Genomic DNA, 24,143 nt, shown 5'->3' with positions numbered 1-24,143 from the left:
AACAAGAAAAAAGGTAAAAAATCCTTTCTCTGTCAGGCACTTGAGGAAGGCCCAACCCCTATGTGCTAGAGAAAAACCCACCAACAGGTGAAGGAAGCCCATGCTTTCTCTCCTCCCTGCTGCACTCACCCGCAAAATAAAGGTGATCCCAAAGCAATTAAGGAGACTGGAGCAGCCCAAGGCCTTCCTCGCCTGCAAAGCAAGGCAGTCATGCACAGGGTCTGGAGTCCCACCTCTGCTCCCACCATGGGCGTTGGTTTGTGTTGGGCTGGCTGCCCCAGCCCCAGCCCCAGCCCGGGCCACGGTGGGTGCTGGGGACTGTTGGCAGGGCCAGGAGCCAACTCCCATTTCATACCCACCCAGCCCATGCCCCCAGCCCTGCCAAAAAGCAGCTGGGCAGCCGACTGAAGAATCAGCTGCGCCCACCCCAGACAGGGGGAGCCTTTGGCTCCTGGTCAGGCTGTGCAATGCCCAAATCTGGGAGCGTGTCCCTGGCTGTGGACTCTGCAAATTCGCTGTGGAGCCTGCCTTTGAAGAAGGTGCCAAAGTCCATCTGTGGTGTTACATTTTAGTTCAATGGTATGCTCTGTCTCACCCCTGGAAAATGTGCGGTTTGTTCCCAGCCTGTGATCCTGCCCTGCAGTGTCATGTATCCGTAATCCCAATGGCCCAAGTCTTTTTCCGCGCCCACTTTGAATCTCCCTGTTAAAGCTGTGCGAGGGAGAGGGAACTCTCTCTTGGCCCTTTCCTCCCTAAGCTCTCCCTCTCTCCCCGTCCCTCCCCCTTCCCCCCTCCTGCCACAGAAACCATGCTGTTCCCGGGGGTGGGACCCCCAATCAACCCTCATCTAATTAGCACCCTTAGAAGCCGTGTGGAGTTTCCTTGCCTGCCTGCTGCTACCAGCCAACATACAGCTTAGCGGCCCGGGGGACTCCTGGGGCCCCTTAAACAAACAGCAACAAACTTGGTTGATTTAAATTTGTTTATTTACTCTTTTTCGTCATCAAAAGAAAATACATACAAATAAAAAGTTGTCATCAAAATTTAAAGATACAATCAAAACACATGTACATATGTAACTATCAAGCCTAAGGCATAAATCCTATTCTTCAAATGCTCTTCATGCAGGCAGCAGATTCTTCCTGAGCTTGGAGGAAAGAGAGCTCTTCTGGATGGGAGGCAAGGACTTTGTGGGTAAGGGAACATGGGAATTGTCCAGAGAAAACTTCTCGGTAAGACTGTAACCAGTCAGATCTGCAAAATGGAGACACAAAGTAGAACAGAGGCCACAATGCAAACCTAAAGCAGCTAAAGCTCCATATTTCATGGGACAGACTTCCTGCACACTTCCAAACAGCTGCACAGGGAAACAGGCTCCTGCTGGCACTCACTGGAGGCAGGCCAGGGCAAAACCCTGACCCACTTCCACAGAGCTAGCACAGGAACACCCTGGCCTCTGGGCTGCCCTGGGACAGCCGGGAGCCCAGAGCCCTGTGCTTTCCAGGCATGGCTCAGCTGCACATGCCTCCTCCTGCTCCTCTCCGTGCCCCACAGCTCAGCAGCCCTACAGCTCCACGGGGCACTGGCAGCAGCCCAGCTCATTGCAGGGGGCACAGGCAGGGCACAGCTGCTCCCTGGGAATGTGCACAGGCTCTCTGGGCTGCCACAAGACCCTTCCTCCCACCAGAGATTGGCCCAGCTCCCCCCTCACCTCTGTGTGAGGCTGAGCCATGCTCACCTTCACCTTGTCCTCACTCTGGAGTTGCTTCAGGCCCCCCTGCCATGACTAGGAAGGGCGATGGAGAGAGCGGGGGCAGATGCACACCCGCCCTTAGTATTCCGTCATTTTTGGCACAGCTAAAAAGGCAAATCCGCAGGTGTCCAACTCAGCACTTCCTCAGCTTTCTGGAGAACATCACGCCTTCACCAGCCCAACATTTTGGAGAGGCTTTCCCGCACATGTGGAGGCTTGCTGGCAGCACATTTCTTCAGCCTGGTGCCCATCCCCTTGTAGAGGGCAGAGGCAAGCTTGGTGGCCACAGTGCGGACATTGGCACTTCGGACAGGCAGCGCCTTGTTCTCCAGGAAGGACCAGAGCACGGGCAGGGCGTAGCGCTGGACCACTTCAGGGCTGCTGGCATAAACCCACTCCACAAGCACTGCCGGGAGAGAGACACAGCTTCTTAACCACCAACCTTAATGCCAACAAGGCTCTCCCTCTGCTTTTGCTTCTTGCAAGCCGCTCTGGCTAAGTTCAGCAAAACAGCACCCAGAGCCCCATGATCCAGAAACGGGCAAAGCAGCTGATCATCCTTGAAACAGAGCCACCAGCCCCTCAGGACTAATTTCTCCAACCAGAGCCTTGTTCCTGTGGCAGACTTTGTACCTTTACTACATTATTTCACAATCTCTTTCTGCATGAACAATGAATGAAGTGTCAAAGTGCCTTTTATTCCCATTAAGAAGTTGTCTAAACCCACACTGAAGATTTGCAAATGCACCGTAGAGAGGAAATGGAGAGATTTCTAATAGAAGGGATGATTCCATTTTTGTAACGTTGATGTCAAGTGCCAGATGTCTCATCTGGCTCTTCCCTTTGCTCAGTGGCACACAGCAAAGGGCAGTATTAGAACACACCTCAAAACTCCAGCCCAGCAGATATGGCTGCTGCTTGACAGCTGGATTAGAAACATCAGTGACTAGCTGGTGTCCTTGGCAGAAGGCTTTTGTGGCTTCCAACAAACTGCTGTTGCAAACCTCAGGGTGTCTTAGATAATTACCCAGACCCCATTGCTGTGGCATTTGAGCATCTCCACATTTTAATGCCACTTACCCTCCCCATGGTAATGGCCTTTTTTTTTTTTAATGTCCACTGAAATAGGGGCATAGAGGGAGAAAAATGCTACACAGGGGACTGAAATTCAACCAAACCACAAGTGTTTTCTCTTATTGTCTCTGAAATCTGCTCTCTGCTCATTTTCTGAACTGAACTATATCAAACACAGACAAAAATTTACTACCAACAGGCTTCTAGCATGGCAGATTTGGCTGAGAGATCAAAACCTGAAATGCTCTGGAGACCATTCTTATTTTCTGATCAGGCATCATGGTATCTAGCAGCCATTTAATATTCTGTGGTGGAAGAGACTTCATTTTCTCTATGCTGGTAATCCAGCAGCAGTCATCAACATTGAAACAGCTCCTGAAAGTACCCAAAACCAATTCTGCTAAGCGGGAAAGGGTTATGGTACCCATCTTAAAAAGGGAATTCATTTGAGTTTAAATGTAATTAAAGACATCGGTGACTGTTGAACATGAGGAACAGCTGTCTGTTCCTACTCAATCTCAGAGAGAACATCTGCTTTTTCTGAAGTAGTCCCAATTTAGGGTTAATTCCTTTATTTGAAAAAGAGATCAAAAGAACTGCAGAACTAAATTCCCTATTGCTGGAGATGGACTTTATTCAAATGCTCTTTAAAGGGCCTTTGACATTCCCAATGGCTGAACATGCCCTTTTGAGATTCCTAATGAGGACACAAAGTGTATTAAACCTTGCATTCAAAGATGTTGGCCTAATTAGCAGTGGATTTAGCCCCAGTCAAAGCAAGGCTATCAATCGTCTTCTCTACTGTCTATTGAGATGATCATTTTTCCATTCCTTGGCTACTGCTGACATAGCAAACTCCTCTGAGGAATCAATTATCAGCTGCATTTGTAGCATTTTGGACAGCGCTGACACAGGCAGACACTGTTTGCACACCCTGAAATGCTCAGTCCAATGCCACTTTGACAGCACAGGCAGGGAGCCTCAGCACTCTGCTTCTGTCCCTCTGCCCCCAGAGGCTGCCCTGCACTGAATCCGTGCCTCTAATACATCTGTTGAGTTTTCACCTAAGCTGTGACCCCCAGGCTCTGCACGGTTCAGCCTCCAAACTTTCTGAGACAAAAACAAGAATTCTCTGAGGATAAAACTGATCCCCTGAAGCTGCATTTGCCACCATTTTCCCTACAAGTCACAGATGTCCCTGAGCTTCCCAGAGAGGAGCCAGCTGGGGTATTTTTAGCCCCTCCCTTTCCTGGAGCTGGGTTCTGGAGCTGAGATGCCCCAGTGAGAGCTCAGCCCCGAGGCCGAGCGCCGCCCCCATCTCAGATGCTGCACAGCTCTGCAGCAGCCAGGGGAAACCTGCCAAATACACCTGCCATGGGTATTGGGCACGAGGGACAAGCTCAGCACCTCCTGATTTGGAGGAGCTACTCTACTGTCTGTTCACAGGCATTCCCTGTAAAGACTCCCTGGGAAGACCTCTTGGCTTAGGAGGGGAGGCCGTACCTGTGATACGCTCTGTGACATCCAGCAGAGCTTGGCCACTCAGTTGATTCCATTGGTAGCTGAACTCTTTCAGCAGTGATACTTTATCTACAAGTGAAACACATGTTTCTGCTCACTCTTCTGAGGTCATAGGAGAAAGGACAGTGGGGAGGGAAAGGGCAGGGGCAGCCCCATTTTATAAAATAAAGTACATTTCTGCTGATTTTTGAATCCTTCTCTTCTTCCCTTCCAGCCTACTGGGCAGGCTTTTAAATTCCAAAAGAAAAGCTCTCCTTTCACATTTGTAAATCCAAACTTGTCTGCTGTACCAGGAGCTATGTTAAAACATTTCACACCAGGGACCTCAGGAGTTCAGTCACATGTAAGCAGTGAAAAGCTTTTGCATCCCAGAGCAAGAAGGAAGAAGCCCATACTTGGGACACAGAAAGGCACTGAATCAGGCAGTTTGGGGGTTCACAGAGCAGCTGGGGAGGAGAAAGTGGAAACTCCCCTTGAAGACCTGCCTCTTCAGCACTCCTTTTTTCAGGCATATTTCCCCAGTGGGGCATTTTCAGAGCTGACATAAATCTGTGTGGCAAAGGAATTTAGAGCAGCCCTGGCCTATGGAGTTGTTTGCTACAGCCATCTTGCCCCATGCAAAACATCACGTGGAACAACATTGACAGCTGGGTTTATACCTGATTGTTATAAAGAAATGAACTGGGAGAATCATAAGTTCCCCTTTGAAAACAGAAGACAAAGAAGAAAAGTGGAAAATAGGCAGCTAATGCCTATAATGTGGAGCCTTCCAGGTGGCTGCTCTGCAGAAGCTCTGAGGGGTCAGTGTCCCTTCATGCCAACAGCAAAGCTATTCATCTGGGAGGTCAAACGGGGCCCAAGCAAACTCCAAAACCCGCTTTGCCTCTGAATTGTAGCAAAGCTGTAGTCTGGAACTTGCTCTTCAGACAAGCAGCACAGAGCCAAGGGCTCCTGGGACTTTTGGGAAAGGCTGGTCACCTTCAAGCCTGTTGGGGGACTGGGGCATAAGGACTGCACCTCCACAGCTTCTGCTGGATGCCAGCTGGAGCGTTCCACAGACAACAGCAGCTATCAAGGCACTCAGCGTTCTCTTGTGTGGGAGAGACAGACGCAGTTGAGCAGAGTCCATGCCAGGGCTCAGCCTTACCTAAATGAGCAATGGCTTCTTCCAGGGCTTTCACAGCTGCGGCACGAACCCTGGGATCCTTGGAGTTCAGGTTCTTTGTTATTCCTTCCACCAAACCGATGACCACCGGGTTCAAGGCACCTTTCAGCACGCCTGTGATTTCAGCCAGCACGTCCAGCGCCTTCTGCTTCACTTTCTTGTGGCTGTCAGATATTCTCAGGACAAAATAATCAAAAATCTGTGAAGAGAACAAACAACATGAAGGCTGGATTCAAATGTCCTTGTTTGAAGAGTGCATGTAGCAGTCAGCAGTGTAAAAGAGGAAAGTGATCCTTTCTGTCAGCTCAGCACTTGCTTGCACAATTTCACTGTTTTCCTGGGGGCCACTCACTGGGATGGTGCCACAACCTCATGCTGGTGGAAAGATTTTCTTCAGGTTTTAAGAGGTTTGGCTGGGGACAGAATAGTTCCTATGCTATTTCTCTCCATCGATAAATCATTAAAACAATTCCATTTCTTAATGCTAAAGACAACCTCTGCTTTAGAAGGATGGAAGCAGATGTTTACAATGCCTGGTTTTCTATACAGTTGCCTCAAGTACTGAGGCCAATTAGGATTTTGCCAAATCTATGGCTGGAGGAGATCTAAGTTTTCTTTTGTTTGTCTCAGAGGCAGTGTCGGGAGAAGTGCAGGGCTCTGATCAACTCTTCCAGGATCCAGACCATTTCTCTAAGTAACAGGTAGACTTCTGAAATTCAATGTGCTGTACAGCTCTCATTAGAGCAGCTTCAGTCCCCTGACAGCCACATCATCAGGCACCTTCTCCTGGAAAAAGGGAAAAAGCAGCTACTGGGAGGAGAAGGCAGAGATTAGTCCTTAGCTGTTTTCCTCTTTTTCCAAAGAGAAAAAAAGACTCCCCCAGCAAGGGTGAGCACTGTCTTTACCAAGAGGAATAGGAACAAGGATGGAAATGAGTAGTCAGAGTTGTACCTGTGCAAGACAAGATGGAGTATATAGAAGTATTCTTTAAAAAAACAACTGGGTTTATAAACCAACCCAGCCTGATCCTTCTCTTCCCTATGCAAACCCATTTTTGGTCTAGAGAATAACTGCCATGCCTTCAGTGGTGGGATTCCCTCCACTTAACCCAAGTGGGAGTAGGAGAGAGCAGCAGTTACACCAGCAGAAAATTCTGTCCTCCTCTGATGAACAGCATCAATAGGCACCTGCCAGACAAACACAGCTGGACTGAAATAACTTGTCCTGAAGCCTGAACCTGAATTAAATTTGTCTGGGTAAGAGGGACCAGCGTGTCCCAAACAGCCAGGATGGAGTGCCAAGACACACGGAATTAACTTCACAGCTACAGGCTCAGGAAAGGAGCTAAAGGAAAGGAACAGTGAAGATACCCTACATACTTGGACAATGTTAGTGGAGATGAGCTGGGGGCTGGTTTTACACAGGTCTTGGAGGAGTGCCACTCCTTCCAGCCGTGTCTGAAAGCCCTTGGCTTCCAGGAGATTGTAAAGCTTCTGGAGCAGCTCCGTTCCTTCCACAGCTGGAGGTAACGTGACCTGGGCTTTTGCACGGTGTAGGAGGTGTCCATCAGAGGTAGATTTCACCCTGGGAAATAAAACCAAATGAAGACCTGTTGGTGATAATTATCATAGCATGGCATCCCCATCATGGAAATAATTACAATTGACTCCATGATTCCAGAAGGCTGATCAATCCTTATATTATATTATATTATATTATATTATATTATATTATATTATATTATATTATATTATATTATATTATATTATATTATATTATATTATATTATATTATATTATATTATATTATATTATATTATATTATACATATTAAGAAACTCATCGCCCTTGCAGACAGTCTGATGCAGACACACCAGATTGGTCAATTGAATCCAAACACCATCACCACTGGCCAATTAAGAAATTACCCTTTGGCAAACAAATCTCCATGACACATTCCACATGTTCACAACAACAGGTGCAGCAAAGGGAAGATAAGACTTGTTTCTCATTCTTTTCTCTGATCTTCTCACAGCCTTCCCCAGGACAATGCCTGGGAAAGTTGTGCCTGCTGCTCTCTGTGGAGAGAGCTGCAGCCACAGGTAATACCTTCAGTTAATTGTGAGCAAAACATCTTCAGCAGCTTTCCTAATTATGTGATTTCAAGATGGAAAATCATGAGGCTCTGAAGTGCAACGTGGACCTCGTGACAATCACTAAGGGAGACAATCTGCAAGTAACATTCTCAGCAGTGCTCACTCAGGAAAAGCAAGGATGAGGTGCATCTGATCTTTCTTCAGATGGCTGCCAAGGCACACAGGTCACATTGCTTTGTGGAGAAAGACAGACACTACTTCCAAGTTTAAATGCCTCCCCATATGGGACGTGTGTGTCTTATAATAAGGAAACTCATCACTCTGGAGAAGTGTCTCTACAACCAGGCATGACAACCTGGAGAAGTAGCTCGGATGCATCTGAGCAGATAAACAGGGCCGTATTTGAAAGATTCAGAAAATCAGTAACGGAGATAAAACCAGAAGCCAGACACCCCAGAACTACACTCACATTCCATTTGCTTCCCTAGAGACCAGATCCACAGCTTAACAACGCCACTGGGAACAATTCTCCTGGATCAACCTGTCTCTTCCATGAGCACGGGAAGATGCTAGCCATGCTACGGAGGCATGTGGTCACTTTCCTGCCACTGCTGAGCATGACAGAGCTAAATTAATCCCCTCTGTTATCAGAGGAGAACAGGTACAAGTAGCTCTGCAACTGCCATGAAGAGAGAGCAAGGAGCAAATTCCTGTCTTAAATGCTGATTGCAGCACAGGACAAAAGAAACCAAACATGCTGTCCATCAAGCAAATTGTATGAAGGACAGGAATATCAGGACAAAAAGTCCACATTGAGACACCTGTTGACTGATGTTGCTCAGGAATTGCCTTGCTACTCACTACTCAAACTTGATACTGTTTGAGGGTAAGAAATCCATGATTCAGCCAGGCCAAACCACATGGATGAGAACTGCATCTCTGTGGAATGGCATCTTGCTTCTAGGCTGAGACTTCTCATCCAAGCACCCATCTGAAAAAGACTCCACTCAGATGAAAAAAAAGGCCCTGGTTGAATTGACTTGTCCCAAGTCAGGCAGCAGAAACGTGGTCCTGTCACAGCCTCCACAACACTGCCCTTGCCACTGCACTGGATCATCTGAGCTGCAACCAATGGGTGCCTTTTTGTCTCCCAACTTTGTGAAAACCCCTCCAGAGAAGTTGTGTTCAGCCTAATGCAGAAGTAGACATTTTTTATCGTAGAGCATTTGTAGGGAAAGGAAACAAGTGGCACTGGTCACCTCTGCCAGAAAGATTTTCCTGAGGAAGAGACATGTAAAGCTTGTCATGTGCTTTGTCACATCTGACAAAAGTGCTCAGTACCGTTTACGAGAAGACAGTGTGGCCTGGGGCTTCTTTGAGCCATCATTCCTCTTCTTCACTGGCTCCTTGACTGATGGGCATTCACCCTTCTGGTTTTCCATCCCCTACAAGGACATAGAGAAACCCCATCAATCTTTAGAGTACAAAATAGGAAATTCCCTGTTTAAAACACAAGTTAGAACCAGGACCACTGCTACCAAGGCTTAGGGAAACATTTCCTAACTTACAGATGGAAACAGACCAGAGATTCAGATACCAACTCTTTGTTTTCCATAGCCCAAGGCAGGTTATGGGTGCTCCCAGACTGAGCAGCAGTCTAAAATCCCAAACTCCTTAGTCTTGAGTACAAATGGGAATAATGCAAACTGGTAGGCAATGAGTGTTTGTAGAGGAATCAACAGAAAAAACTGGACTCTTTGGGGGTTGGCCCATTGTGTTGGAAGTCAATTTGGCTCAACACCCACTCTCCCTGTGCCTGCACAAAGGCATGCTCCCTTCTATAATGTTGATCAAAAAAATTAAATCCCCCCCCAAACAAACAGAGGATTTTCCACTGGATGCTGCTGAATTCATCAAGCTGCTTCCAGCTCCACAGGGCTTGACAGCAGGGCAGTATTCCCAAAAGAGAGACAGTAATTGTAGTAACTAGGATTGACTTGGCCATCTTTTGTAAATTTGGAAATTTTCTTGGTACCACTACTTCCCGTGTTTTTGCAAAGACTCTGTTATCTTCAGAAGCACTGTTCTCACTTAATTGCTTTACTGGGGGCAGAGTAGGGAGAGCGTGGTGGGGGCTTACACTTAAATGTAAACCCATTTTCTCTTCTTTCCCTTTCCTCTTTGTGACTGATATTGGAAATATTCAAAACCCCACTTTTTCTCTAATAGTATCAGTTCCTTTGTGGTCTGCAGGTGAACAGGCTGAGGATTAACAGCTCATTCCCAGGAGCAAAATGATTGAGCAGAAGAGGAATGAGATCAAGACAGATTGGGTATGTTTGATCTCATATTAGCAGTGGCAATGCTTGCACAAAGGAGACATTTCTCCTGTCAAGCACTTACTTTCTTCTTAATTCTTCTCAGAATATCTTCCAGGTCACGGGTGGCAAGAGATTGTTCCAAAAGCATTTTGAATCTTTGATGATTGAGCAACATCTTCACCATCTCCTGTCCATAATGCCTAAGGAAGGACAGAAGGACAGAAGGAAGGAAACGAAAGAAAAGTGAACAAAGGAAGAGTGTTAACAGAAGAGGCTGATCCCTTAAACTCATCTGGTGCAATCCTTGCACCAGAAGGCGTTACCTACTCAGCAAAGAGGGAGATTTACCTCCACTTGACACTGCACAGTGCTGTCAGCTGAACACAAGAGGCAAGAGGAGAATGTGGAGCAACAGAAAAATTCCATTTCACTCTGAAACTGTGCGTGGGCTTCAGTGGCATCAAAGGATCCCAGGGAACAAGCAAAACGCATCTGCTTTGCTGTCAGAGCCTATTAGCAGTGTCTTGCTGCCATTGCACAATATTTTGCCTTTCTTGAACTGGCAGGGAAGCCAGGACAAAACACCTCATGCATCCTAGTGATTATTCTATACTACATGTAGGCACAGGGGCAGCTAGTTGCTCTGGTGCTCTTGGCAGCTATTAATGGCAATTTAATCATCAAAGGAAGGGGATTTTGGTGGTTTGCGTTGATTTTGCCACTAGGACACCAGTTTTCTTCAAGAAGAAATTTGGAGCTCACTGAGCCACAGATACCAGCATTCTAGAAATCTGCAGAACAGGTTCAGAAAGACTGAATATGTTGGCTAAAGACCCATGAAATATCGCTAGGAAAGTCTGAAGTTACTGAGAAATGGATGTTTGGGATCCTTCAGTGATGAACATTAGCCAACACTTTGGCTTTGTGCACCTAAGGCCAAACAAAACTGTTGGACTGGCTCATCTGAGCTCTTTTGATCTCAGTAAAGAATCCTTCAAGCCACAGGAAGCTGGCAATGCTCCTTTTTGCTGGCCAACCTCAGGTTACCCAGTACAGCCATTTGCCCAGGCAACCCAGAGCAGTGGTCACAGCACCAAGGCTGGCAGAGCTCAAGGAGCATTTGGACAATGCTCTCAGGCACACGGAGTGACTCTTGGGGCCATGCACATGGGCAGGAGATGGACTCGATGACCCTGATGGGTCCCTTCCAGCTCAGCATATTCCATCATTCCATGACCCTGATTCACACAGTGAGGTAACTTCATAGTTCCTTTAGTTTCCACTCTTTTGTGGTTTTACCTTTATAGGCAGACACAAAAGGGTTTTCCTGCTTTTGGAGGGGAAATGAAGATCATTACCTTGTGTCCTTGTGACAGTCCTGAGCAAGCTTCCCTGCCACGTGTGCCAGCCTCTCAGCCCTGGGGGTGCCTGCGAGCTTTGTGACTCCAATTCTCTCCAGCAGGGACAGGAGGAGTTTGGCCGCACACTTCCGCACCTGGGCGTGGCGGCTCCTGGGAAGGAGAGAGCAAACCCTGGGGCACAGGGAGAAGGAGCAACAGCAGCACAGGCCTTGGCCAGAGCCTGCTCCCTGTCCTCGCTGGGAGAAGGAGGCCTGGCTTCTCCCTGCAGCTTTAGACACCTGCAGAAGGTTCTGTCCTCGGGGAAACACAAAGTTAGCATTGTACAGAAGGCCTGCCTGCAAGGAAGAGGGAGGGATGCAGTCTCCCTGCACCATCTGATACTCCATTTCTTTCACAGTATTTACTCTGAGAAAGATTAAAGAAATAGATTACATTGAGAAATTCTTTAGCAATTAAGGACAAGTCATGCTGAGCCATCACAGGGCACCCACTACACAGAGCTGCAGCAGGATTGAGGCTCTTTCCACCCATTTATCCCCAAATCTACAGACCTTTGGAAAAAAAACAAATGCAGGGAAAACACCCTGTTGGCTGTGAAGTTGCAGAATATCCAGCAATGCAGCTTGTTTCTTCTGTGAGGCTTGGCAAGGGATACATCTGAATGTTTTACCCTATTCCAAAGCTGAGGAAGGGGTGGCAGACAGTTTAGCCAGGGTGTCCTGTTCTAGAGAGTGTCTCTTGAGAACTATCAGGCCCAGCACCAACATTTAAGGCAGCAGTTGCTTCAACTGTCCCATGGCAATCAGCCTGGGAAGGTGCCTTTACAGTGATTCATCATCTCAAGGCTAACATGAAACATCAGTTTGAAGAGAAAGTAGAGTTCTGTGGCCAGGACAGTCATACAAGACTCCTTTTGGCAGGAGCTGCATCTGCTGTGCAGGCTGTGCCACCCCCAGCAGATTGTCCCCCATGTGCTCCACGCCCCAGCAAGCACCCTCTCATTTCTCAAGGTAATGGCATCATGAGGAGACATGGTTTTCCCAGGGCCTCGGTGGTTAGTGCTGTGAAATACCAAACACTGCTCACAGCTGCAATTGCAATTGTCCCTCTTCCCACAAAAGCACAAGGCTCTATCCTCAGCCTTTGCAGGCACTTTCACTTCCCCAGCGGTCACCACATCTAGGAAAATCTGACAGACTGGGAGAACTCCAGGAAGCAGCAGGAAGCTGAGTCAGAGGAGCTCTAGTTTGGATAGCAGGAAAAAGGTTTTTCACCCAGAGGGTGGTTGGGCACTGGAACAGGCTCCCCAGGCCAGCGGTCACAGCACCAAGCGGGACAGAGTTGAAGAAGCATTTGGACAGCAATCTCAGGCACTTGGTGTCACCCTTGGGCTGTTGTGTGCAAGGCCAGGAGCTGGACTCCATGGTCCTGATGGGCCCCTTCCAACTCCCCATATCCTACAGGTCTGGGATTCTGAGAACTAACAGGCTGCAGGAGGGCAGAAATAGGTGACAAGAGGAAAGAAATGAGGTTGATCCGAGAGTCAAGCCACTGAGTTCACAGGAGACACAGGATACAGGACCCTTCCCTTCCACCATTCCCATTCTGTCTCTCATCCCTTCTCCCTCCCACACACTAGAAGGTGAAGAATATCACTAAAAGAAGAAGAACCTACTTGACTCCCATGTCCATGAGGGCAGTCATTGCTCGTGCAGGAGTCACAGTCTCCACCATGATCCCCAGGGTCTGACTGGCTGCTTTCTGAACAAATTCTGGGGAGTTTGACACCATCTGGAGAAGGACCCGAGCAACCTCATCCACCTCAGAGTCCATCTCCTTCTTCAAGGTCACAAAGAGCTCTCCCAGAGTGACGATTGCAGAGTAGGACACCTTGGAACGGAGGTTGGTCACCTGGGCAAGTCATGAGGGGAAACATAAGAACCACCTTGAAAAGCAAGCCAGTTGCCTTCAACAGAAGTCCCAGAAAAAGACAACACATCCCACTGTGTCCAGAGGAACATAAAAGTACAAGAAGAGCAGGAGAGCACAAGCACAGAAAGACACTTACTCTGGCACCAATTTCTGGCCTCAGACCTGCTTATTGCAGGCCTAAAAACAAATTTCCCTAAAGTGTTCTACTTAACTCTCCTAAAATGTCCACAGCTTTGATTTTTGGCCCTTTGACTAGCAAACTGAAGCAAGGGCTGCTTTCAAATCATAAATGCACAAGTCATAAAGATAGAAGAGTCAGGTGCTCCTGTTCAAAAAAGCAACACCAGCAGGTGAAGCACTCAGCCAGGAAACACAAAACACTGGCTCAGGTCTACAGACTAATTTGCAGTCTTGAATTACAGCTTGGGCAGAGACTGGGACTCTGGCAAATAACCTCATCAGTGTCTCAGTGTCTGCATTTGCACATTGCATTATAAAGGCACCACACTCAAAGAGGAGTGTCAGAGACCAGTAAATACAGCTACATGGAGCCACAGATCCTACAGAGAGCTGACAGACATCAGAAACAGAAGGTCTAAAACCAGAAATGAAAGCAGACCCTGAGCACCCATGGAAATGGACAAGCACATACCTACTCTACACACCGTGTATCAAGTGTGGGGGACAATTCAGAACAATGTTCTCACCTGGCTGGTAACTGCCAAGCAAACGTCACGAAGTCTACACAGCAGGACCTCTGAATGGGACCCAGCCAGGTGTCTGATCTTGAAGAGTCCCTTCTCCTTCAGCTCCCTGAAAGGCAGAAGATTGATTTTTCTCTCCACCAAGGCAGCACCCCTGAAATTACCAGCCTGGCAGCTCAGTCCAACAATGGGAGATGCTTTTCAAGGAGTACTTAATGAAATCGTGGAATGCGTTGCCCCAGGATGCTGTGGCTGTCAAAAGCATACATAAATCCAAGAGACAAAATGAGGGGTTTCAGAGTGGCATTTAAGAAGACAGCCTTTCTGAAATCTCTGGCACATGATGCCCCTCTGTTGCTGCTTCCTAGAAGCTGTGAGACCGGGCCATGCTGCTGTTTGTTGTCACCTCCCTGTACCTGTTCCTGAGACACAGTCCCACCGGGCTGTTATTGGGGCATTTTCCTTCTTTGTCAGCCCCAGCAGGCAGGGCAGCAGGGAGAGTGTGCACTGACACTCTGCAGCTGAGTTTCCACTCTATGATCTAGGCCTGTCACCCCCTCCACTCCACCTCACATATTCCCCAAAAAAGCAGCAGGATGTCCCAGGAGATTCCACCCCTGGGCAAGAACTGTTGAAACTCTGGCTTTTCCCAAAACCCCCTACCTAAAAGAACCCCCACAACAGCAACATGTTATTTAAAAGCTGCAAGCAACTCTGTCTCTCAGCACTTGCTTTGTGCAGGCCCTCAGCTACAGGAAGGTATGTGAGGCATCAGGGCTGCAGCACAGGGCTGGTGACCGATCCCACGGGCACCCCTGAGTGTCACCCGGACCCCCCACACCTGCAGAAGCTCTCTGCACCTCACAGGGCACCAAAGAGAAATGGGGCAGAGAAAGCAGAAGAGAAAGGGCAAAACAAAGGTGACAGCACAAGGAGATGCATGGTGGCAGATTTTTCCTGCTTATCCCAGTGTGAATGGAGTCCTTACCCCTGTGAGAATGAAGCATCCACCAGGGAGTGATCAAAAATATATCAAAAAGAAAACCAATATCACCTAACATTTTAGTTATCACCTCTGGGCCTCCTTCTGCCTGTGTATAATTTTGGGACACATTGTATTGACAAAACCTCTCAGGCCCATGTGAAGCAGTGAGAAGGAAAAGTAGCATTCCAAAAGTGCAAGATTCCTAGAGGATTTCATTTCTTTTTCCTTCCCTTCTGCCATGAGCCCTTCAGGAGTAATGACAGGCTGAGGGACTTGAAAGCACAACTCAGTCCATTTCTCAAACAAAGGAATTCCCTGGAGCTGATTCTGGGACTCCCACACAGGAGCTCAGAGGGAGACCCTGTCCCCTGCCATTGCTGGCAGCAGTGGGAGCAGAGAGGAATCTTACTCAGTCCCACTGGGCCAGTGGCTCAAGGCACCCAAATCTCTACGCTCAAAACTTCTGCCATCCTGCTTCTGCCTTCAGCCAGCAAATCATCTCGTTCCAGAGCTTCCTCTCTTCCCTCAAGGTTTCCTTTGCAGCTCCATGGAGCAGCAGGCAAAGCGAGGAAACAGCACGGACCTGCTGCAGCTGGAGCACTGCTGCAGACCAAGGCCAAGAAAAGGCTGCTCTCAAATCTTTATCCTCTGCCTGCTCTGCAGTGGTTTCACCAGCGCCCTTTGGCCCTCTGGGCTCTCGGGGCTCAGAGGCACTAGCAAGACACGCTTCTAACCTGCCTTCATGCCAAGAGGGACACAGAGTGAACAGGGCCTTTCTTACCAGTCATCGCTGCCGAGCAAGGAGAGTGCCTCCAGCAAGGACTGCTGTGGATCTGAAGAGGCCGTGTCCTTCTGCCCATGCCCACGGAGCGGCTCCTCTCGGCGCTCGGCACCAGTGGCCGTCTGCGAGGTCACTGCAAGGAGAGGCTCAGCCATGGGCGCTGCAGCCCCGGGCAAGGCACCCCGCCATGGAGCGGCCTGCAGCCCCATCTCCCAGCCAGGGTTTGCGTGCTGCAAAGTGGCACTGGGTCAGAGACTTCCCTGCTGGCTGGCTCCTTGGGCTCCTTGCTTTCTCCCAGCCCCTCCCATGCTGGGCACAGCTCCAGGCTAAACCTGACAATTGTCCCCGCAGCGCCAGCTCCCAAGTGCCACAGGTACCACAGCCAGCGGCAGGTTCCTGCGGCCGCAGAGCTCCCGCTCCCTGCGAGACAGCGCTGACCAGCAGCACTTGCTACCCCGGAGGGACCCCCTCAGGTGCCCCTCTTGCCTCAGCGCCCTGATTTCCCCCAGCCCTGAGGACAGGGGCACTCTGCAACTCCCTGAGGAGAGACCTGCAGCTGCCTGGAGACAGCACCAAGCCAAGGCTGAACAACCCAGCCCTGCTGGCCTGGCTGAATCCCCACGGAGCAGCTACCAGGGAACTGCCATACCTGACCCTTCCCACCTGACAGCGCCTCTGTTTCCTTTGACTGCAAAGATTCTAGACAGCAGACAGCTGAGTGCACAGACATTTTTGCCTGCTCTTGGGAAGGGAGCAGTTTTTGATTTTGTTCTTTCCAAGCATCAGGAATCTTTACTCTTTCAGAGGTACACACTGCCAGTATTTCAAAGATGCTGAGCTGAAATGTATTTGCCATCTAACGGATGTGTTTGCAAACTCAGCAGTTTCTGAGCTTTCTCTTGTGGAAAAATTCAATTTCCAGACTAAACAGTTGATAAAAAAAGCCTTCCAAATGCACTCTGGGGATAAAAATATGCAAATACAGATCCACATTTTCAGCAGACACACTCTCTTGTTAATCAATTGACCTGGGTTTGCCTTAACTGAATTTTTTGGTAATGGAAAAAAAGTTTACAAGGTATGAGAAAAATCTGGTGATAAATGCATTTCTTATGAAACCCATGTGTCAGCAAAAAGCACTGTCAATCAAACATTTCATCTTGTGCACTCAAAAGCTCATTGTCTAATGTGTAGATGACAACACTTGAGCTGTCTAAAATGATGGAGCATAAATATTGCACAGAATTTAGATGAACAGCTCTAGACTCTGTAGGGTTTTTGTGCTGCCTTGCATGTTCTCACAAAGCATAGAGGAACGACAACATCAAAAATATTCAGAGGGGAGCTAATCTGGATGTCACTGAGGTACCCCAGCCACTGACACCAGTGATGTCACTGCAGATGTATGGAGACATACACATCTAGATTCACTTTGAATGGAGAGCCACGTCAGGCTAGCTCTGGTCAATTCTGAACAGGGAAGTAGCATCACTAGAAAAGAGCATTCAAAGTAGCATTCCTAGCTCCCTTCGTCTTCTCTCACCCTACTTGGGATCACAGCACAGGCAGGCTACCCTCAAAGGAGAGACAAGAGCCACTAGGGACTATCTGCTGTCTCTTTACTGCAGGCAGCAAACAGCCTGGGAGCAGCAGGCAGCCCCTCCTGGCTCTCATCTGCTGCACACGGCTGCTGTATTTGCTGGGTGACACAGGAGGCACTGCTTGTTCCCTCTTGGCACTGCAGGCTGTGGGATGGTGGCAGCGAGGAGCCATCGGGCACTTCTGGGAGCAGCAGCACGACTGCACCAAGCCGCTGACTGCCCCGCAGAGACAGCCCTTGCTGGGATAGCAGAAAAGCCGGCTGCAGAACTGGACAGCAGCACAGGCAGAGGGCCCAGATGGTGAGTGAACAACTGATCGTGGTGCTTCTTGTAGGTGCACGCTGAGCACACCCTGGCAGACTGCCCTGCAGCTCATGCCTGCAGTCACAGCTGCCTCCTGGCACCAGTGCTGTAGTTTGGACTATCAGGATGGGCAAAAGCCAGAGCTTAGGCCTTGACCCCTGCTTTATTCAGTTCAACTTTCCAATGGATCTCTAAGAACCAAGTGCTCCAGTACTACCAAGCTGGAGTAACTCAAAAGTAGATTTGCTGTTCATTCTCAGGACAGACTATGGACCCAAGATCCCAGCTGTGCTGGCTGAGGCAGGAGGCAGTTGGTGCTCCTTGTGCAAGGAAAAACCCATGTGGAAAAAGCTGCCAGGGAGCAGGCTTACCTGAGGAGCCGCGTGGGAAGCTGCCATCCCCATGGATGATGGGCATACTGGGCAGTAAGGGCATGTTGTCCTGCTTCCTCAAGACCTTCTTCTTCAAGGCACTACCAGGGTGTTTCCTCTGCCCTGTAGAAGCTGTGCCATCGACAGGTGGTAGGCTAAAGGCTGCAGGGACCAAAGAGGAGCTTGTAAGTGGAGAGTGCTGGACAGGGTGACAATGGAAAGGGCCAGAAAACTTGCCAGAGCTGGGTAACATCTCTTTGTTATCCCAAAGAACTTCAAGCATAACAAAGGACTACCACTTTATACCAAGTACAACACTAACATGGGACAATGATCACAGAATCCTAGAAGAGTTTGGGTTGGAAGGCACCTTTAAGCACCATCTAGTCCAACCCCCATGAGCAGGGACATCTTCATCTAGACCAGGTTCCTCAGAGCCCCATGTAAGCTGGCCTTGAACACCTTCAAGGATGGAACAACAACAGCTTCTCTGGGAAAACCCTTCCAGCTTTTCATCCCCGTTCATTAAAAAATAAAAAAAAATTCCTTATATCTAATCTAAATGTATCCTCTTCTAGCTTCAAACCAAATTGCAGTGATGCTTCCCCTAAGAAACAAGGCAACCCAGTATTGCTTTGCTTTTGTTTTCCTGTTCCAGAGCCTGGCTGGGGAAGTTACCAAAGGAAAGTGCATTTAACCTTGGGTGATGCCCTTGGGTTGCCACCTAAGGACCCCCGCTGCCACCCTCGGGCAGCGCTCACAGCCCTGCAGTCAGAGCCCCTCAGCTGGGATTCAATAGGGAACACTGCTTGCTCCTGGGGATACATCAGAAGCACTGGCTTCAGCACAGCTCTACAGTGCCAGCTCCTCAGCAGGGAGTGGCAGGAGAAGGATCTCTGCTGTTTTCATTAGAAGCACTCGAATTGTGTTTCTTCCAGGTTGCACCCTGGTTGAAAAGCATTCTTTTGGACTCCCCTTCCCTGGAGGCTGCTCTCCAGGAGAGAGTCTGAAGCCCCAGTGTACTTTGCAAGACAGAATTTTCTACTCTCAAAGACTTTAGAGGTGAAGGGGGGAAGCTGATATTCTGTTACTGACTCAGTGAGGCCATGGGCAAGACACTTCATGCCTCTCTAGTTTTCTTTGGGAAATGAAAAAAAATCCTCTGCAAGCTTCCACTCAGATGCAAGCCAAACAGCTCCCCAGTCTGATTGCAACACTGTGCAAAGGGCAAGCAAGTGGTCAAAAAGGACCACAAGTGTAGGCACCACTTACTTGCTTCAGCTGCATCCCCAGGCTCGACTGTCTCAGGAAGAAGCTGCGAGGATGTTTTCCTTTGTCTCCTTTTCTTCATCTCTCTCTCAAAGAGCTCTGCGTCCTTCCGCTCTAAGTTCTTCTGAGCCAACATGCACAACGCAGCACGGATCTAGGTGCAATGGAAATACATCATGGACTGTAAGCAGAGACACACAAAGCAGACACACCATCTCATCAGGAGCACAGAGTCCCTAGAGTGCCATAGGCTCAGTGCAGCTCCAAACACATTCCAATAGTTTCAGAGGAATGTCTCCCATCCTCACCTGGGCAATTACACACAGTGAGGTGTCATGAGAAAACAAGTTGCAGAAACACTGATGTTAATGAGCAGAAAACTTGAGAATGAGGGGGCTGTGAGACACAGCCAGAAAGGTAAACCAGGAGTAATCAAACACTGCCATCTTCTTTTGCAGCCTTGCTTACACCCAACATTAGAATCTTTGCTTCTCTGCTTCCCAGGATGCACTTTGCCCACGTTCACTGATGGGTAGCTTGCTCTGTCATTCCGAACTTCTCTAAAACAGCCTTTGCACATAAAGAATGCTTCTGGCATGACCTTAGTACCATCTCCAAACCAGGGACCTTGGCACCACTGGAAACAGCCAAGCAATTGCTCTGTAGCTGTCCAGTAGATTCCCAAGGGAATCCCCATCCGCCAGGAGTGGAAGATTATGATTGTCAGGGACATTTTGGGCCAAGCACTAAACAGCCACTGGAAAGGAAGTCTGCTCATCCCTGTCCATATCCCTTACCTTTCCAAAGCCGTCCCTCAGGTCTTTGTCACTCGTGAGACCAGGACTGGTGGGATGATCCGTCTCCTTGGCCTGGCTCAGTCGGAGGCCTGGTAATGGAAGCAAAGGTTCCTGTAAATCTCTGGCAGACTTCAGGCCCCCAAAAACACATTGCTGGCCAACAGGCAAGACAGGTTCCAGACTGCAGAGCTCTCAAGACACAGAGATTGTGATTGACAGCAGCAAGGTACAATGCCTAGACCCTGTCCCAAGGGATGGGCTACTGGCAGCAGACATGACATTACTCTGTTGGCCAGCAGACTGAAACCTGCTGCATGAAGAAGGCCTCAGCCCCTGGATGCTGGAGAGCCTCTGTGTCTGATAGAGAAGGGCAGAGATGGGGATTGCTCTTGACAGAGGTTCTTATCTGCCCTTATTCTTATCTGCCCTTATGCTGATTTTAGTAAACATCTTCTTTTGGTTCCTGAAAGTCCCAGGTTCTAATACCTGTATGCATTGAGATCAACGTCTTCTTCTCTTTGTTGGAATATTTTAGAGCACATTCAAAGAAAAGCTTAGCATTGCAGGAGTGTTACCCAAACATGAACTGTGTTCTTGACACTAGATATTCATTTTCCTCAAGGATTTTCCTTCTAAACTGTATGAGACATGGCCACTTTTGGGCCAGCCTAACTAGAGGCTGATTTTCTAACTGCAAGTAGAACAGTGGAGCTCATTCTGAAATACTCGCCAACAGAGCTGATAGAACTAAGAGAACTAATTCTTTACATGGCTTCACCGAGGATAAATTCACATGGCAGCCAAGCAGTTTGAGAGGAATACCTGTGTTAAAACTGGATTCCTTCACCCTGTAGAATGCTTGGGTCAGTAATAAAAGAGAGACAGCTCAGGATTAATGAGATAGGTATTTTCTAGTCCAGAAATAGTCCAGAAAAAAGGTCCACTTACTTACTGAGCAATGCTATTCCCTAGCTGCACATCAGCAATTAAGGAGTCATTCCAAAGGGGCCGTAGCCAGGATTTGGCAGAACTAACCCTGAGCAAAGGGACCAGGGGATCTGATCCCTTTTTCTGCATCAGCAGAAGGACTTCTTCAAGTCTCATCTCTCCTATCACGACACGCCCAGAGATGGCAAAGGAACAACATCAGTGTCCTTGAGGCTTTCAACTTGAAAGCATTGGCTGACCCAGATGCACCAGAGACTGCAGTTTGTCTGGCACAATTCCACTTGCCAGGGATCAGGCAAGACAGGGAGGGAGGACAAGGCAGAAGGCATCTCCTCCCCCAGCCTCAGCCTGCAACACTGACACAGGCAGAGAGAGCCAGGCAGGAGATTTGTCATGCTGAACCTGCCATAGGTGGCTTTGGGCTTGTGCTGTCACAGGATGACAAACTCAGACCCTGCAGAGGATGCATCCATTTGGAAGGCACTTTATCACTAACTAGAAAATTTATAAGGACATTCTGTCAGAGGAGGTGGCCCTATTTCAGCCAAGACAAAACCAGGCAATGTCCATGAATCTCCTTCACATCGCAGAGGCTTCAGCTCAGAAACTGCCCCAAGGAAAGGTTTTTTGCGTCAAAAGCAGGAGGAAGGAGTGGCAGCATTTCTCATTTCATGCAAAAGGCCTTCTTTTTCCCTACTAATTGTGACACTAGAAAGGCTGCAGGGAGACAAAAGGCATGGACAGGATGGAGAGGAATGTTTCCTTTCTCTGCACTGCATTTCCAGTGCCCCAAGGTACCACTGCAGCTCCTGCCACTCAGCACTAGACACTGGAGGAATTTTCACAGCACCGCCAGACAACACTCCCAGGGACTGGGCTCTGGAAGAGTCCACCGAGCCCGTCAAGGAAATAAAAGGAATTTAAAGAAATGTTTAAAAGAATGGGTTTAACCAAGCTTTCCAAATGTGACCTCCGAGTCAAGACTACAATGGTCATTTTAGGACAGACATGCTCTGTACCTACCTGCATCTTCACAGTTCTCTTTGTTTTGGCTGCTGCATTCTGGCCTGGAGAAAATTGAGGACAAAAGAACATGTGAGGAGGTAGAAAGAGAATGGAGGGAATGGGAGTACCATGAAAGGAGGCAAACCTTCTTAGCATGGGCACTCTGATGAAGGAGGAAATGCAACACAGAAACCCAAGAGGATACAAAGCTAATTCATTGTCCTTAAGCTTTCGGTTGCTGGAGTCACACAGAGCTGGCCAAGCTCTGTGTGAAACAATGGCCAAGTCCAGCAGAGGACCCGTTTTGAGGTGCTTTGAAGCCTTCCTCCCACTTCCCCACCACCACCTCTGCTCTTGGGGCATTGGTGTTGCCTTTGACCTTATGCTAGATCATCATAGATGGGCAAAATGGTGAATACACAGAGGTTTGCCTAAATGCATGGGACACCTGATGGGCAAAATAACCACACGAGACAGGAAGAGAGGGGTGAACAGCACACTGCAACAGCAGACACCATGGCTTACCTCATCTCCTGGGACTCCTGGCATTCCAGCTGCGGAGAGCTTTGCAGAGACCCCGCAGCACTGCCAAGAGGGGGGACTTAGTGCCTTGCGTATGGGGGGGATCAAAGGTGGTCCCAAGGACCCCTTCTTCATATCCCCTCCACTGGAATACAGCAAGGAGGTCTGCAAAGAGTAGAACACAGTGCTCAGATCAAGCATCCAGCCTTGCCCCCATTCATGCCTCAGGATATTTAGACAGGCATTTAACTGGGCCCTGGCAGGAAAGGACAAGGCAAACTGATGGAGCAGCTTGGCCCACGATGGGGAATGCAAAGGGAAGTGGTGAGGGACAGCCCATGTCACACATTTGCCACCTCTCCCCGCATGCTCAGTTCTCTCCAAGAGTGGCTACGTTCCCAGCTGGCATTCACGTGTTTGACATCTAGATGTTCTCAGGTGCCACTGCCTCCTCTGGCCTTTTGGACGGCATGGGAGTGGCTTTAGATCACTATTCCCTCCCGGGCCCTGAGGTGCCTAACAGCCAGTGCTCATCTCCAGCCAAGTCCCCACCAAGCCCTTCTACAGGACGTCAAAACCTGCTTTTCTCAAGCTCCTCCTTTCTTCTGCTGCTGCCCTTCCTTCCTGCAGTTCCCCAGCAGCCTTTGAGCCCTGATGCTGCTGAGCTCTCAGGATGCTCGCTGCTCTCCAGCTGCCACACATCCATCATCTCAGGCTCCCTGGCTTTGAGGAAGTTCAGCAGAGCTCCCTGCCCTGCTGCTCTCTGGAAGGTCTCTGCCTGCCCAAGTTCCTCCAGGGCTCCCATGCCATAACCAGGAATGGGGGTGGAGGCAGCAGGGGCAGATGCACACCCTTCCTTCGTATCCCATCATTTCTGGCCCAGCTAAAGAGCCAAACCAGGACCTGTTCATACTCCACTGAAAGGGTTGGTTCCTGTCAGGGATACACTGGGCCTTTTCTCAGCAAGGCTGAAATCAACTACCAGAGCCTTTGACTGGACATTCTCTCCTCCAAAACTGTTGTTCATCTGCCTCCTCCAGCTCCCCACGGCAAACCCAAAACAGCTGCAGGTCCTGGCACTGCTGCCGTGGTAATCGTGGGGCTGGGCTCTGGGCTGCTCTCCCCATGGCCACCTCCCATCCCTTCCCTCTCAACAAAGCCCTGCCGGAGCACACAGCTGCCCAGAAGCTGACAAAGTCTAGAAAGAGCATCAGAGACAACTGTGCTGAGGGCACGGCTGTACGGCTCAAAAGATGAGACAACCTGGAACTGACTTTGCAGGACTGCCTCTTCCAGCAAAATCTTTTTTCATCCAAACCAGACACAGCTGACAGAAAACACCACCAAGACATAGACATGGTTCACAGATACCATAGGTTACTAAATCGAGAAGGACAGCTTGTCCAGAGTGGACAACTTCAGCAGCTCTGACTGCTTGTTGGTGTTTTCTCAGCCATAAGACAGAGGAGGAACCACGACAGAGCCCAGAATCCATTCAAAGACCTCTCCTCTTATTGACAGGCGCTGAGGACGTGAAGTCTGCACTACACACCCACTGCAGAGACAGCCTGAAGCGCAGGGTCCAGCTGAGCTCTGCTTTGGCTCAGCTGCTTCCCTGGGCTCACACCACAGGGA

The 24,143-nt window shown here is 49.0% G+C and overlaps 2 protein-coding genes across 2 annotated transcripts in view; one reads left to right on the top strand and one right to left on the bottom strand.

Moving 5' to 3' along the window:
• LOC119696487 overlaps window positions 1-24,143 on the top strand; it is a 1,710,157-nt gene that overhangs the window by 576,779 nt on the left and 1,109,235 nt on the right. Inside the window, 1 exon segment of the mRNA XM_038126215.1 lies at window positions 8,260-8,269. Coding sequence (XP_037982143.1) covers window positions 8,260-8,269 — 10 coding nt within the window.
• LOC119696488 overlaps window positions 1-24,143 on the bottom strand; it is a 1,499,846-nt gene that overhangs the window by 393,888 nt on the left and 1,081,815 nt on the right.

This window comes from Motacilla alba, unplaced genomic scaffold (genome assembly GCF_015832195.1).
Source record: "Motacilla alba alba isolate MOTALB_02 unplaced genomic scaffold, Motacilla_alba_V1.0_pri HiC_scaffold_31, whole genome shotgun sequence".
Classification (NCBI taxonomy): domain Eukaryota; kingdom Metazoa; phylum Chordata; class Aves; order Passeriformes; family Motacillidae; genus Motacilla; species Motacilla alba.
The sequence above is the reverse complement of the archived record's forward strand: the minus strand, read 5'-3'. Positions and strand labels throughout refer to the sequence as shown.